At 34.7% G+C, this 13,463-nt stretch overlaps 1 protein-coding gene across 1 annotated transcript in view; it reads right to left on the bottom strand.

Annotated features, from left to right (window-relative positions):
* RFX3 (regulatory factor X3) overlaps positions 1-13,463 on the bottom strand; it is a 63,977-nt gene that overhangs the window by 36,464 nt on the left and 14,050 nt on the right. Inside the window, exon 3 of the mRNA XM_050912796.1 lies at positions 7,628-7,886. Coding sequence (XP_050768753.1) covers positions 7,628-7,886 — 259 coding nt within the window. The remainder of the gene's footprint in view (positions 1-7,627; positions 7,887-13,463) is intronic.

Genomic DNA, 13,463 nt, shown 5'->3' with positions numbered 1-13,463 from the left:
GATTCTTCTTCCCAAATTTTCAAATGAAACATTGCTGCCCATGTTTATCTTCCTTGCTGGAAGTTCTCAAACATATGGTCAAACTGACCAATTCATCATTTCTCCCCTGGATCATCCATTTATTTGTATACCTCATCTTCACTATATACATCTTCAAACAGATTCTAAACTTTTTTTCTTTGTGGTCATTTTCCCCATATTTGGTACAAACACTTAAAGTAAAACAAACAAACAAAAATCCCTTGTCAAGCTGATTATAAGGACTTCTAGAACCTTCCACCTAACACTGAAAAACACGTGTAAACACATCGGAGTTACTCACACCAGAAAATCAGAATTGAGAAACTAAAAGGAAAGCTTAGTTCAGATTATTACTAAAACCAAATTTGAAAACATTTATGGCAAGACAGCCTTAGAGAGAGGTAGAGTGGCCATTTTAGAACAAATGTGTATTTAATCAGAAACAAAAAAATCCAGTCCCTTAGAAAGGTGATGCCTCTATGCCACTGATAATCAGACTGTTTTAAGAACACCAGTGGTGAGTCATCTTGCATCTAGCTTATGCATTTTCAAATAAAATAAATAAACAGAAATACTTCTCACGGATTCAAAGATACCTATTTTTAATATCTTATGATAAAAACCCCATTGTGTTTCTGTTGTGGTTTAACCCCATCCAGCAACTAAGCACCACGCAGCTGCTTCACCCTCCCCCCTCCCAGTGGGATGGGGAGGAGGGGAAAAAAAAAAAGGTGAAACTCGTGGGTTGAGATAGAACAGTTCAATAACTAAAGTAAAATAAAATATACTACTAAATAAGCATCATAATAATAATAATTGTAAGAAAAGGAATATAACAAAAAAAAAAAAGAGAGAAATAAAACCCAAGAAAATAGAAGTGATGCACAATGCAATTGCTCACCACCTGCTGACACATGCCCCAGCAGCAATCCACCCCTCCAGGCCAACTCCCCCCTGTTTATATACTGGGCATGACGTTCTATGGTATGGAATACCCCTTTGGCTAGTTTGGGTCGGCTCTCCTGGCTATGCTCCCTCGCAACTTCTTGCACACCTGCTTGCTGGCAGAGCATGGGAAACTGAAAAATCCTTGACTTAAGATAAGCGCTACTTAGCAACAACTAAAACATCAGCGTGTTATCAACATTACTCTCACACTAAATCCAAAACACAGCACTGTACCAGCTACTAAGAAGAAAATTAACTCTGTCCCAGCTGAAACCAGGACAGTTTATTACAATATTTTTTAATCAGTAATCGGAATGCTACATCAGAATAAACTGAGTTTCCAACAACACTACATCTTGATTTTTGATACACAAATTCCAGAATAAATATTGAATTGCCAAAACGGGAAACAACTTGTGAGGTGCTACAGGGCTTTTAGACAGAAAATACACCAAAAGCCAATGACTAAAAGCTGAAGCCAGACTGTATCAGAAGAGAAACAAGGAGCATAGGCAGGTGAAGCCAGAAAGCAGACAGGGTAGGTGTGGCTGACCTTACAGAGAAGGAGAAAGATGTAAGTTATTTTGGCCACATTGCTAGACTGAAAACTCTGGAAGAGAGAGGGAGAAGCCATGATGCTCCACAGCTCATGGCTTCTCTCTGAAGCAGAAACCAAAGCAGGAGGAAAAGTCTTGGAGGCAGAGGTTTATAATGGCATAAAATCCACAAATCCTCTAAACTTCCCACCCCTCCAGTTAATTCATACCACATAATGGTTTTTTAGCAGTAGCAGTGATTAACTATTCTTATGACTCATTTAAAAGAAGAAAAAAAATATTATCTTCCTTCTTGTATCTGGAAATGGATGCCTTTTTTCACAAAAGATGTCACTGTGCTCAGCTGAAGAAGTCATAAGTAAATATCTTGCCAGCTTAAGAGGTCAGACCAAATGATCTAATAATCCTTTGTAGCATAAAAATCTGTGCATCTTCGATTTGATCAGAAATGGTTTGTTTTATGCTAAGATGGATCCAGCTAAATAAAATTTACCAGAAAAGTTGGGGAATGGAGGAGGAAAAAGTTCCTCTACCAAGAAAGAGATTAATAAATAAAATCCCATCTCAAACTATTTTCCAAATGATAACCTCTCCACCTTTAAGGGACCATTTAAACATTTGTTACTTTTTGTTCTTAAAATACTTATAATACTTCCACTAAAATTATATTATCAGGATATCATATTTACACTGGGCCTTCTTACTTGTTGTTGTTCTTCTCCCTCCATTAATTATGACACATTTTGGGTAGGTACCATCCTTCCTTTAAAGTTAACAGCAAATTCTGCACACTGTGCTTACTACCAGAAATAATAATTTGTGGTGATACATTATATCCATATTAATTTTGCTTTTATTTTCATGCACATTTAGATTTGCACTGAAATAGGATAAATTTCTGCAACAGCATGAGTGGAGACCTCCTAGAGTTGGTGAAGACTGACGAATGACAACTATAATTGCAGATCAGCCATAAAGCTTGTTAGAAAACAAGACTAATAGATTGGAGCCTCTCACTGGCTGACAAGCATAACAACACATTTATTACTAGAAACTATATGAATTTTTTAACCTTGTGATATTATGAAATTTGTTGATTAGATCATCCTGTTTTATCACAAGAATAGTCCTTAGACATTTACATACGAAAAAAAAATTGGAAGGTGATTTAAATTTCATTATTGACATGGCAATCCAATTTTCTAGTTAGTCTCTTAAATATAGCTGCCCCTTCTTTAATACAGCTGCCAATAAGCCAAATACACGACTCTTTCACACAGGTTTCAACATGCAAATTCATTTCAAACAGACATCCAGCTAGGGTAAATCACTTCTTGTTCAATGCAATCACAATTCATTCTTGACCAATTGTCATGGTTTAACCCCAGCCAGCAGCTAAGCATCATGCAGCTGCTCCCTCACTCCCTCCCCCCACGCTCCCAGTGGAATGGGGAGGAGAATCGGGAAAGAAGGTAAAACTTGTGGGTTGCGATAAGAATGGTTTAATAACTAAAGTAAAATCTAATACTAATGATGATAATAATGAAATATAATAATAATAGTAATGAAAAGGAATATAACAACAAAAAGAAGAGAGGAAAAAAAAGAAAAAAAAACAGTGGTGCAAAATGCAGTTGCTCACCACCCACTGACCGATGCCTCCTGGCCAACTCCTCCCTGTTTATATACTGGGCATGATATTCTATGGTATGGAATACCCCTTTGGCTAGTTCAGGTCAGCTGCCCTGGCTATGCTCCCTCCCAGCTTCTTGCACACCTGCTTGCTGGCAGAGCATGGGAAACTGAAAAATCCTTGACTTAAGATAAGCGCTACTTAGCAACAACTGAAACATCAGCGTGTTATCAACATTATTCTCACACTAAATCCAAAACACAGCACTGTACCAGCTACTAAGAAGAGAGTTAACTCTGTCCCAGCCGAAACCAGGACACCAATCCACATACATTCACATGAAAATGGTCATTTTGGAAAGCTGTTTATTTACCTAATATCTTATATAGATGGTCTTATAATCTGAATGCCTTTCTGTTTTAGTGAAAAAATCCTTTTTAGTAGGTAGAGAAGTAGTTTAATAGGCCAGTGTCGTGGTTTAACCCCAGTCAGCAACTAAGCACCATGCAGCCGCTCCCCCCTCCCCTCTCCCAGTGGGATGGGGAGGAGGGGAAAAAAAAAGGTGAAACTTGTAGGTTGAGATAAGAACAGTTCAATAACTAAAGTAAAATAAAATATACTACTAAATAAGCATAATAATAATAATAATAATAATAATAATAATAATATTACAATAATTATAATTGTAATGAAAAGGAATATAACAAAAAAAAAAAGAGAGAAATAAAACCCAAGAAAACACAAGTGATGCACAATGCAATTGCTCACCACCCGCTGACCGATGCCCCAGCAGTGATCCGCCCCTCCAGGCCAACTCCCCCCTGTTTATATACTGGGTATGATGTTCTATGGTATGGAATATCCCTTTGGCTAGTTCGGGTCAGCTCTCCTGGCTATGCTCCCTCGCAACTTCTTGTACATCTGCTTGCTGGCAGAGCATGGGAAACTGAAAAAATCCTTGACTTAAGATAAGTGCTACTTAGCAACAACTAAAACATCAGCGTGTTATCAACATTATTCTCACACTAAATCCAAAACACAGCACTGTACCAGCTACTAAGAAGACAATTAACTCTATCCCAGCTGAAACCAGGACAGCCAGCAAAGGATATAACGGGAAGAAGCAATGAAATCAATGGAAATGAAATCAGTAAAGAAAATGCTAACAAATGTTCTTCATGCATACTAACATAAACCACTACTGTATATATGTTGGAATAGTTTTGATAGTGCACAATTCTTAATATTTTGGCTATAAAAACACTTCCATTGCCTGCTATAGCTTAAGCAGGACAGCTTTCTTGTATGAATGTTTGACAGAAATTAAAATGAATGAAATATTACAAACAAAATATTAGCTCTTTATTAAACCCAAAGCAGAACTCAGAATTACATTAAATCATAAAGAAAATAAAGTGAAGATAGACTTAAAGTAAAAACTCTCTGAGTGTCTTTTATTGAATTCTGTACAAACCAAAAAGCATACCTGGTGAAAAGTAAATTAGATTTTTAAGTTTCATTTATCTAAGACACAGTTAATAAAATGGACTTATTTTATACATATGACTTTTAACCTGAAACTGTTTCGTTTGTTTGTTTCTTTTAACTTAAGCTAGATGTATCAGAAATTGATAACATCAATAATACAATTCATTTGCTTGTTACAGAAGGTAATGATTTGATCAGTGAGGGTGAATAACAACAAAAAAAATGAAGTTATCAGTTTAAAAGAATAAACAGAACTAGTACCTCTATGACAAAAGTAAAGAGAACTTGTAATGACCACGTGTTAGTGAGTAAATTCTTATTCATTTCTATATCCTTTGTCTCCATATGAAAATTGTCCAAATTAATTCACAATTTGGAAAAACTTTCTGAGTATTATATTAGCAAACCAGCCTGGATACAAGTTATTTTGATGACTTCAATAAATTCTCTATACAAGAATGAAAAAAGTTATGATGGTAAAGATCAAATGAGGATCACAAGTGAAACAAGCTCTACCTATCTAAGGTGCAATCCAAATAAAATACTACATTGCTCTCTTTTGCATAATTATGCCCTCTAGTAAAATTAAAACCGACTTCCTGCTTTAAAATTACAGTTTAAGCTGAACCTTTTGTATTTCAATTGACTCTTGAACATTTCAGCTGAACCATACACACCAAGAGCCTAAAATTATAAAATCTAAAATCATGTTGTGTCCGACTTCCTTAGCAAGAAATGTACTTCTAATATATTCTAATGTCTTATACTTACAGAACTATACCATACAAAATAAATAGCACCTTAAAAAACAGAGGAAACTATTTTAGTGTTAAAAATGCAATTTAGTAATTGTAATTTAATTAGCAGTATTTTCTTCTATTCTTAAAGGCAACTTGATACAGCAGTATAGAAGTTACTTGGAGCAACTAAACCAGGCTGTTTTATTGACACATGAAGCAAGAGAAAGATGTTGCTGAAGGTATGAACCTTAGATTTTGTTAAATTTTGGCAAATTTTACTTCTAATTTTTGCAAAAAAATCAAAGCAGTTTCTAATTTGCAAAATATACCATGGAATTTTGATATCATTCAAATAATTCTAGAATATCCAACTTCAGAGTAAGTCTACTACTCTTCATTTGTGTTTACTAGATGCATTTAAGTCTCACGTGATTTCACATTCAGTTAAGCATTTCCAATGACTGAATTCTGTTGTCAGTGAATAAAAAATACTTATAGCGTGATATGCAAAACACAAACATGCATTTGTTCTTATTTGATTAAGGAGAAAACTAGCATGATCTCTAAAAGAGGCAATATTTGTATTCAACTCTAGAACAATTTAAAACAACTAAGAAAACATAGGAATATCATTGCCATTTAAGTATTTAAAGAAACATCAGTTTTCAAATTTCATTCCGTCTAGAAGACCTATTCCTTACTTGTGCCTATAGAAAACTGTTTTGCCTGTGCTTGGCAATCATAAAGTCAGGTGAAAAATTCCATGAAATATCTTCCAAACAAGTAAAATGAGAGAGTACTTTAAAGGAAAAAAGAAAATATTCAAGTTAAAGTCTTGATTTTAATTAAACGAATCTGAAAGAGGAATGCTGCTTTTTTCAGAAACTCTGTTTTTCTATTAAAGTCATGTAAAATACAGGTAACTTCTAATATACACTGTTTTTTATTTTGTAACTCAAATACAAAATTCTCTGTTGCTAGCTGAAAGCTCCCACTATGTTACTGATATTCATACTATTCATGAATTACGACTCTTTACAATTTTTATTCTCAGAAAATAATGCTACACAGTTTTTGGATGAAATAATAATTTTTTACTTTGTACAAAAATTTTATATTTATCCATACCAACCACCTTAAGAATCAAAATAAAGAGATTTTATCAGATCACCTAAATTATCCAATGCTATCATAAACGTTCATCATAATTGCAAATAGAAGAGTATTAGATTTTTACTCATTACATTGGTTCCTAAAAATAAAGTCCTCTAATTTCATTGCCCTTTTAAGTACCGATGAATCTGTATTATTAATGATGCTTTAACTCTTTCACTATATTTTTCAGCTCTTCCTATTCTATGTTTCACAATTGTCTTCCCTATTACTTCCAAATCTCTACATCCAGACTGGAATTCCCAGAAGAATTAGGTAAAAGTATTCATTAGGGCTACGCAGCAAAGCTAGACTAGGTATAAACCCATTTTCCTAATTGAAATAACGGCTGATTGAGTAAATTCTTAAGGGAAAGTTCTATGTTTAAGTGTCCACAATATTATCTATTACCGTTGTAACATAATGCATCTTCCCATAGCATTGTAAGACACCTCCACAATGACCTTTTAATCTGGATTAAAACTTTGAAGACATACTATAGATACGTAAGAACAAAGTGTTAAAAGGTAGTATCTCAGTATTCTGAGCAATTGGAACTATTTTGAAATAAGCTACCAAACGTACACTAATATAGAGGAAATAAACCGAACAAATGCAGGGAAGTTACAGGTACGTACCTGTAACTTACACTCTTTAACATTTACATCTAACGTAGTTATATTCAACAACACTGTGGTTTTTTCAGGTTTTCAGAAAAAATATAAAATGTTAAAGGAGGCTGTTTATTTCCCAACCTGACAAATATTCAGCTCAGACAAACTGTTAAGTGAGCATTCCCAGAGCATTCACTGATATTACTTGAATGCAAAAATTTAACCTATGAAATGTAAATATTTGCAAGCTGTCAAGGTAAAGGTCTGCCTTCATGTTTAAGTTTTCACAGTATTCTTATTCTTGTATCTTGCTTATATATTTGTTAGGTATTCTACAAAAAGTACTATGTAGTACTTATTTTGACAACATAATATTGCTATACATTCTGTCACAAAAACCATGTCAGTCTGCAAGAACATCTGAGTGACTAAGAAACTTGTCTCAAAGATTTTGCATCAGTCTGAAATACTTACTGTCGCTGGAGAGGCCCGCGTTGTATGAGTCACTGAATGACCAGAATTTTCCATTGAATTGCCAATCAGATAGGTCCCTCCTGAGCTGCTAATGAGTTGTCCTCCTGTGACACCCATCTGAATACCTCCAGTGCCCACCATGCTATGAGACGAGACCACTGTTGTCACCTGTGCAGAACTTCCTTGAGTATCAAAATAATTTCCCCCAGTGTTTTGGCTGTACATCTGGGTTTCTGTGTAAGGATAAGTTGTTGATCGGCTTCAAGAAAAGAAAACAAAAGGAAAAGAAAATATTTGTATTGTTCATTTAGCTGAGGGAAATGTTAGAATTCTAGAAATGTATGTACAATAGTTATAACCAAATTAAATAAGATTGGCAAACAATCCCTGCCTCCTCAGAGAATAACATTTAATCAAGTCAAAGAACTAAATAACTAATTCAGTGACAATGCTAAACCAAGTATCCACCAAACCTTACAGAAAAATTTGTCAGTCTTACCTGAAGAGAAGCAGAGAAGGGAAGTATGACAAAAATTGAGGAGACAGGCAGAAAGAGCTCATCCAATTATTAATACATTCCAAAGAAATTTATAAAGCTCCTTTTAACTTTTTTTAATCTGACAATAAAATTTTGAATTTTAGTCAGATGTTATACATTTTGCATATTGTGCATGTTGCAAAATTACAAACAATTCATACAAATGTCAGCCAAGAGAGTCCAATGTTCAAGAATCCTATGTTATCTATTGTTTTTAAATTCATTAAAGCTCTTGGCTGAAGCCTGAAATTCTGAGTTCACTGGTATTTTGGGAAATGCAGTTATTTTTACAGGGTGAATTCAAAATTGGACATGAATTCATGTTATGACAAAAAACTGCATTTAAGAAATAAAATCAAAACAGAACTATGACTTGTAAAAGGTCACAAAGATGAAAGAAGTTAAAGGTACGCAACAGTAACATTATTTACGTAACTTTCACTATGAAACATTCATGCCTCATTAACCAGTTTACGCTAACAAACTATTCAGCTACTGAAACCTTCTATCATATGTTTCACGTTCTTAATCACTTATCTTGAATCATTACTCTTCATAGGTTATAATCTATTTATAGTTTTTGAATGTGTATTTGTTCCCATGTACTAAATTTGATCTTCAAATCAACATCTTTCAAAATTGTTAAGTAAATAGCATTCATTATTTCAAAGGCCAAATTGCTCATTTTGGAAAAGTCTCAAAATTTTACCCTGTTTTGTCACTGCTAAGCTTTCTATCTTGGCAAGCATGATAACAGAAAGGTCAAAAGATAAAAACTAGTCAGTTTACCCAACCTTTAATTTTCTCATTTAAGCATAAAAACCTGTAATACTGCTTGTAATCAACAGGCAACACCATTTTGAAATTCAAAGTTCTCCACTGACTTGGAGTTGCATATGCTGAGATGCACTTAGTCCAAGTAAATAAATTTTTAAAGTATTATGATTCAGAGAAAACGTGCCCAACCTCTGCATAAGTCTCCAGTTTGTTCAGTATAATCAAAACACAAAATCATGCAACACTATACAACTAAACGAGTTCAACAAAAAAATTCAGACACTTTTGTGCAAAAACACAACAAGAGGAGGAAGCAGCATCCACGTTTTATGCAGTAAGCTGGTGATTAATACACCTATCCAGAAACTTGAAGTCAGGCTTTTTTTCCCCTTTATCTAGACAGGGATCAGTTTCTTAACAATATATAGAGAAGGTCACGGCAATTTAGTGTTTATTGTTGTGGTTTTTTAATTATGAAAATTTACACGAGATTAATTAATTAGTAAACAATGGACTCAGAGATAATGATACCTTCTTTAGCTTCAGAAAATCATTACTTTTAAATAACTGAAGAACATATGGCACCTTATCAACAACCAAAGTCAGAACTTTTGTTGTATTAACTATGGCCACAACAGTTTCTCCCTTCCTCTTCAGAGACTTTCAGGAACTCCAAAACTTTAGTTTTAAAATCCTAAATGTGTCATAAGCCTGACAGTCTTCTGTCTACTTCAGTCTACTGAAAACAAAGCAAAATACTTCTTTTAGGGACTACTGCTCAAGCAGACAGTTAATCTATTAACATTTATTTTGGAAAGTTAAAATCAGTTGATCTTTGCATTGTAATAACCTATGTAGGTGTTTAGGTACCGTGCAGGTCTCGATTAATCTGTTTCATCAAGCCAAGGTATCATTGTGATACCTTGTGATACCATTGTGATATTGTTTATCTTGTGATAAGCAAGATAACCGCTAGTAGAGCTGGTGTTGCATCTGTCTCAGAATCACACAATTTACAGAATGTGAACAGTCCTATGCAGCAGAGGACAATTTAGGAAAATGTAGAAATGGAAGCTCAGGGGAAACAGTTCATGCAAATGATTGTCAAGGGACTGAACACTGTAATTTCACCCAAAAGAGGACAGAAAAACTTGGTATCAGTATCAGGTATCAGTAAGGAAAGGAACAAAAGGACAAAGCCATTGTTGACAGTAAAAATAGACATGGCTAGAGGAAAAAGACTGTCCAAAAGATGTGAGGAGAACAAATCTCACTTGCAGAAGTGGAGCTGAAGGGGCAGTTCTCTGAAGCAATGCAAACTCTAGAGGACGCTCAAAATTTCACAAGAAAATTAAGTCACAGACTTGGTGTGGAATAGGGAGAGAAAAGGAAATGCTTGTTTGCTTTTAACTTGTTTAGATCTGTATATTATGTATAGTCTCTAAATAAGGACTGATTGTATCAGAACACCTACATCTGCGTATAACAGCATTCTGTATCAATGGATCAAGAGCAATCATTGGGGTACTCCAATGGGTCACACTCCAAGATAAACACACTCTTCCCTTTGTTCCAACAACCAGCAGGTTCTTCTAGAACACCTGATTATTGGAGATCATTAAGCAAACCTTTAGCAATAAAGATCAACAGGGTAATTAAAAGTGAGATAAAACCATTATAATAATTGCAACTTAGCAAAGAGCCTTTTAACTTATCCAAAATACAAACTAATTCATCTGGAAATTAAAAATGTAGCTGGATGAGATGATGTTTTGGAAAGCAGTGACTCAAAGGTTTTAAGGTATGTAACATGACCCTTCAACATAAAACTATAGCAAAGAGGAAAATATGTTATATCCTTTAGACACACACAAGGGATAACTTGAAATAAGGAAGCGATTTTCTACTTCTCCATAGCACTTGTAGCACAAACATGCAATACTTTCTCAAATAATGTGACATATATCATACAGTCAGTTCTTTCCCATTACAAAGGTTGCAAAAGCACTCCTAGCTCTTCTTTTCTTCAACAGCTGCATATAAAGATCATCTAAGGACTAACCTCAGTGTAACTAAAGTCTTCTGGCTCTTTATGAGAACACCTTGGTGAGATACTGTGGCTTGAGATACAAGGTAGGCAACAGAATCTAATAGTTTCTCCTACCAAAACACTGTGAAATTCAGTGTTTACTAGAACGTGACATTAGAAGGTACATCAGAGTTACTAGTAAGTGTGAAGTCCAAGTAGTTAGGCTGCAGAATCCTAGTTTCCAGAAGGCTGTGCAAACTAGATGATGTTTACCCTGAGAGCAAGTCATACAAAGTCAGACACTGTGTGAATTCAATTCAGAGTAAGCAAGCCCAGAACATGTGTCCAATGTTGAGATCCCACACTGGAAATTAATGAGACCAACGTGAGTTGGACTAGAATTGCAAAGTACAATGGTTCAAGTCATCATCTATTATGCTTTATTGCTAACATACATTTTATAATGATTTGCAAAATATAATGCTAGAAATAAAACACATGGAGTTGTGGAATAAAGATGTTAATAAAATTATATTTTTTGGCACATGAAAACAGAAAACAACTGATTTCTGAGTTCAGTAAGCCCCAGCGTTACCACACAAATTAAGTGCAATGTCTTGTGCTAATTACAGACACTAATATAATGTTACTGAGCTTAACTTTTAGAGACACTTCTGTCTTTTCAAAGACACTGACATTTTGAAGAAAGGAGACAAATAAAAACAATGGCACAGAAAGAGCAAACCTTGTTGTCCTCCCTTAGTTTTCAGTGAGCACATGCACACATGGGAAATCATTTATTCCCAGCTGCACCTATGATTTGGTTCTATGTAAATGTCAAGAATCTCATCTATTGACCACTATACGTCAGTGCTCCTGCCATCCCATCATGCCTCAGTAATTTACATAGGCTGATCATGGCCCCAAAGTTTCTTTGAGCAAGTAGTTGATGGAACAGACTTACCTTTCCCATATTTATATTTGCCTAGAAAACATCACCTACAGACTTATGCTGGTTTTAGTCATGTCTTAGAAATGTCTGCCTTGTTGAAAGATTTTTCCATGACTCTGTGTTTAAATAAAAAAAAGCAAACATATTTATTTCCTTTTCCAGGAATTGAGAAACGCAGAGTGTCTTTAAATAAAAACTCTCAAATCAAGTCCAGACAAGTTAACTCAAGTGCAGTTTGTGTTAGTTTTAAATTACATTTTAACTTGAAATTATATTCCAGTAACTTCTGTGTCTTGCAAAATAAGCAATTAACTACTGAATTCTTATCACTAACTGTAGGCACCGACTTGGAAAATTCAAGTCTTGGGTAAAACGCACATAGATCTGGTTTTTTTACTTTAAGATGTATACCTTTTATACTGTAACTTGAAATACCAGCGTCCCTTCACAGTGGCTGTACATGAACAGCATCTTAATTCAAACAAGAAAACCATTCAGTGTCAATTTTTTTATTTTTCTGTAATTCTAATTCAAACAAACAAGTAACATAATAATTATTATCTTACTCATCAAGTAATAACCTCAGAATTACTCTTGTGGGTTTTGGTATGGATTATCTGCATAGCTTAGCTGGCAGGCATGTAAGTATTTTTTCAGTCGTCTCTGTAATGAAAGTTAGCCTTTTATGGTACTTAATTAACTAAGGTATTATTTCCTGGGACATAAATATGATCAACACTAGATGAAAATAAATATTTCAAGATACACTATCATTTATATGCAGAGTAGCTAATGCTCATGATAATGCTATGGTATTGCAATATGGTAGAAAACCTCCATGCATAAAAGCCAAGAAAGTCTTTCACGCCAGAACTATATCCTCATACTCCTTTAAGATTTTGGTATAATCCTGTGGTCCTAAAGCTGATAGTGAGCTTCACAGAAACTAGAGAGAAACAGAATCCTTTGTCTAACACTGAGGGAAGGCCTTGTCACAGCCAATACATTGCTGCAGCCTTTGGAGGTGGTGTATCATAAGCAGAGGGAAGAAGGGGAAGTGCCATATACCCTAACACCGACACAACAGAACATGATACAGCAGTTGAATGATCATGCACAAGGCTAAATCATTTGTCTCACCCTGTTTCATAGAACCTCTTGCCTCCCCACAAAGAAACGTACTCCTGCAACCAGAATATTGATTCAGGGCTTTATAATAACAGATCAAATCCCAATGAAGCAATAACCTTCTTCCACAAAAGCCTCCTCAATTGATCTAAAGACAGAGATGGAAGAACTAATAAAACAGTAAGTCATCGTTTCCTTTCACCAATCCCCCTTTATCAAATGAAACTGCTAAAACCAAAGATCAAAACCTACACTATGAAAGGGCAATTAATGCATCTATAACCAGAGAACAAAAATTCGAAGTAAGCCATTTCCTCTGTAATAGTGAATAGTTGACCTGCTTTATGCACATACATTTTCTCTATATGGACAACTTAAAATATATCAGCCAGAAAAAGCTTTATAAAATTTA

The sequence above is a fragment of the Gymnogyps californianus genome, chromosome Z, assembly GCF_018139145.2.
Source record: "Gymnogyps californianus isolate 813 chromosome Z, ASM1813914v2, whole genome shotgun sequence".
Classification (NCBI taxonomy): domain Eukaryota; kingdom Metazoa; phylum Chordata; class Aves; order Accipitriformes; family Cathartidae; genus Gymnogyps; species Gymnogyps californianus.
Note: the sequence above shows the minus strand (reverse complement) of the source record. Positions and strands in the feature narration are given on the sequence as shown.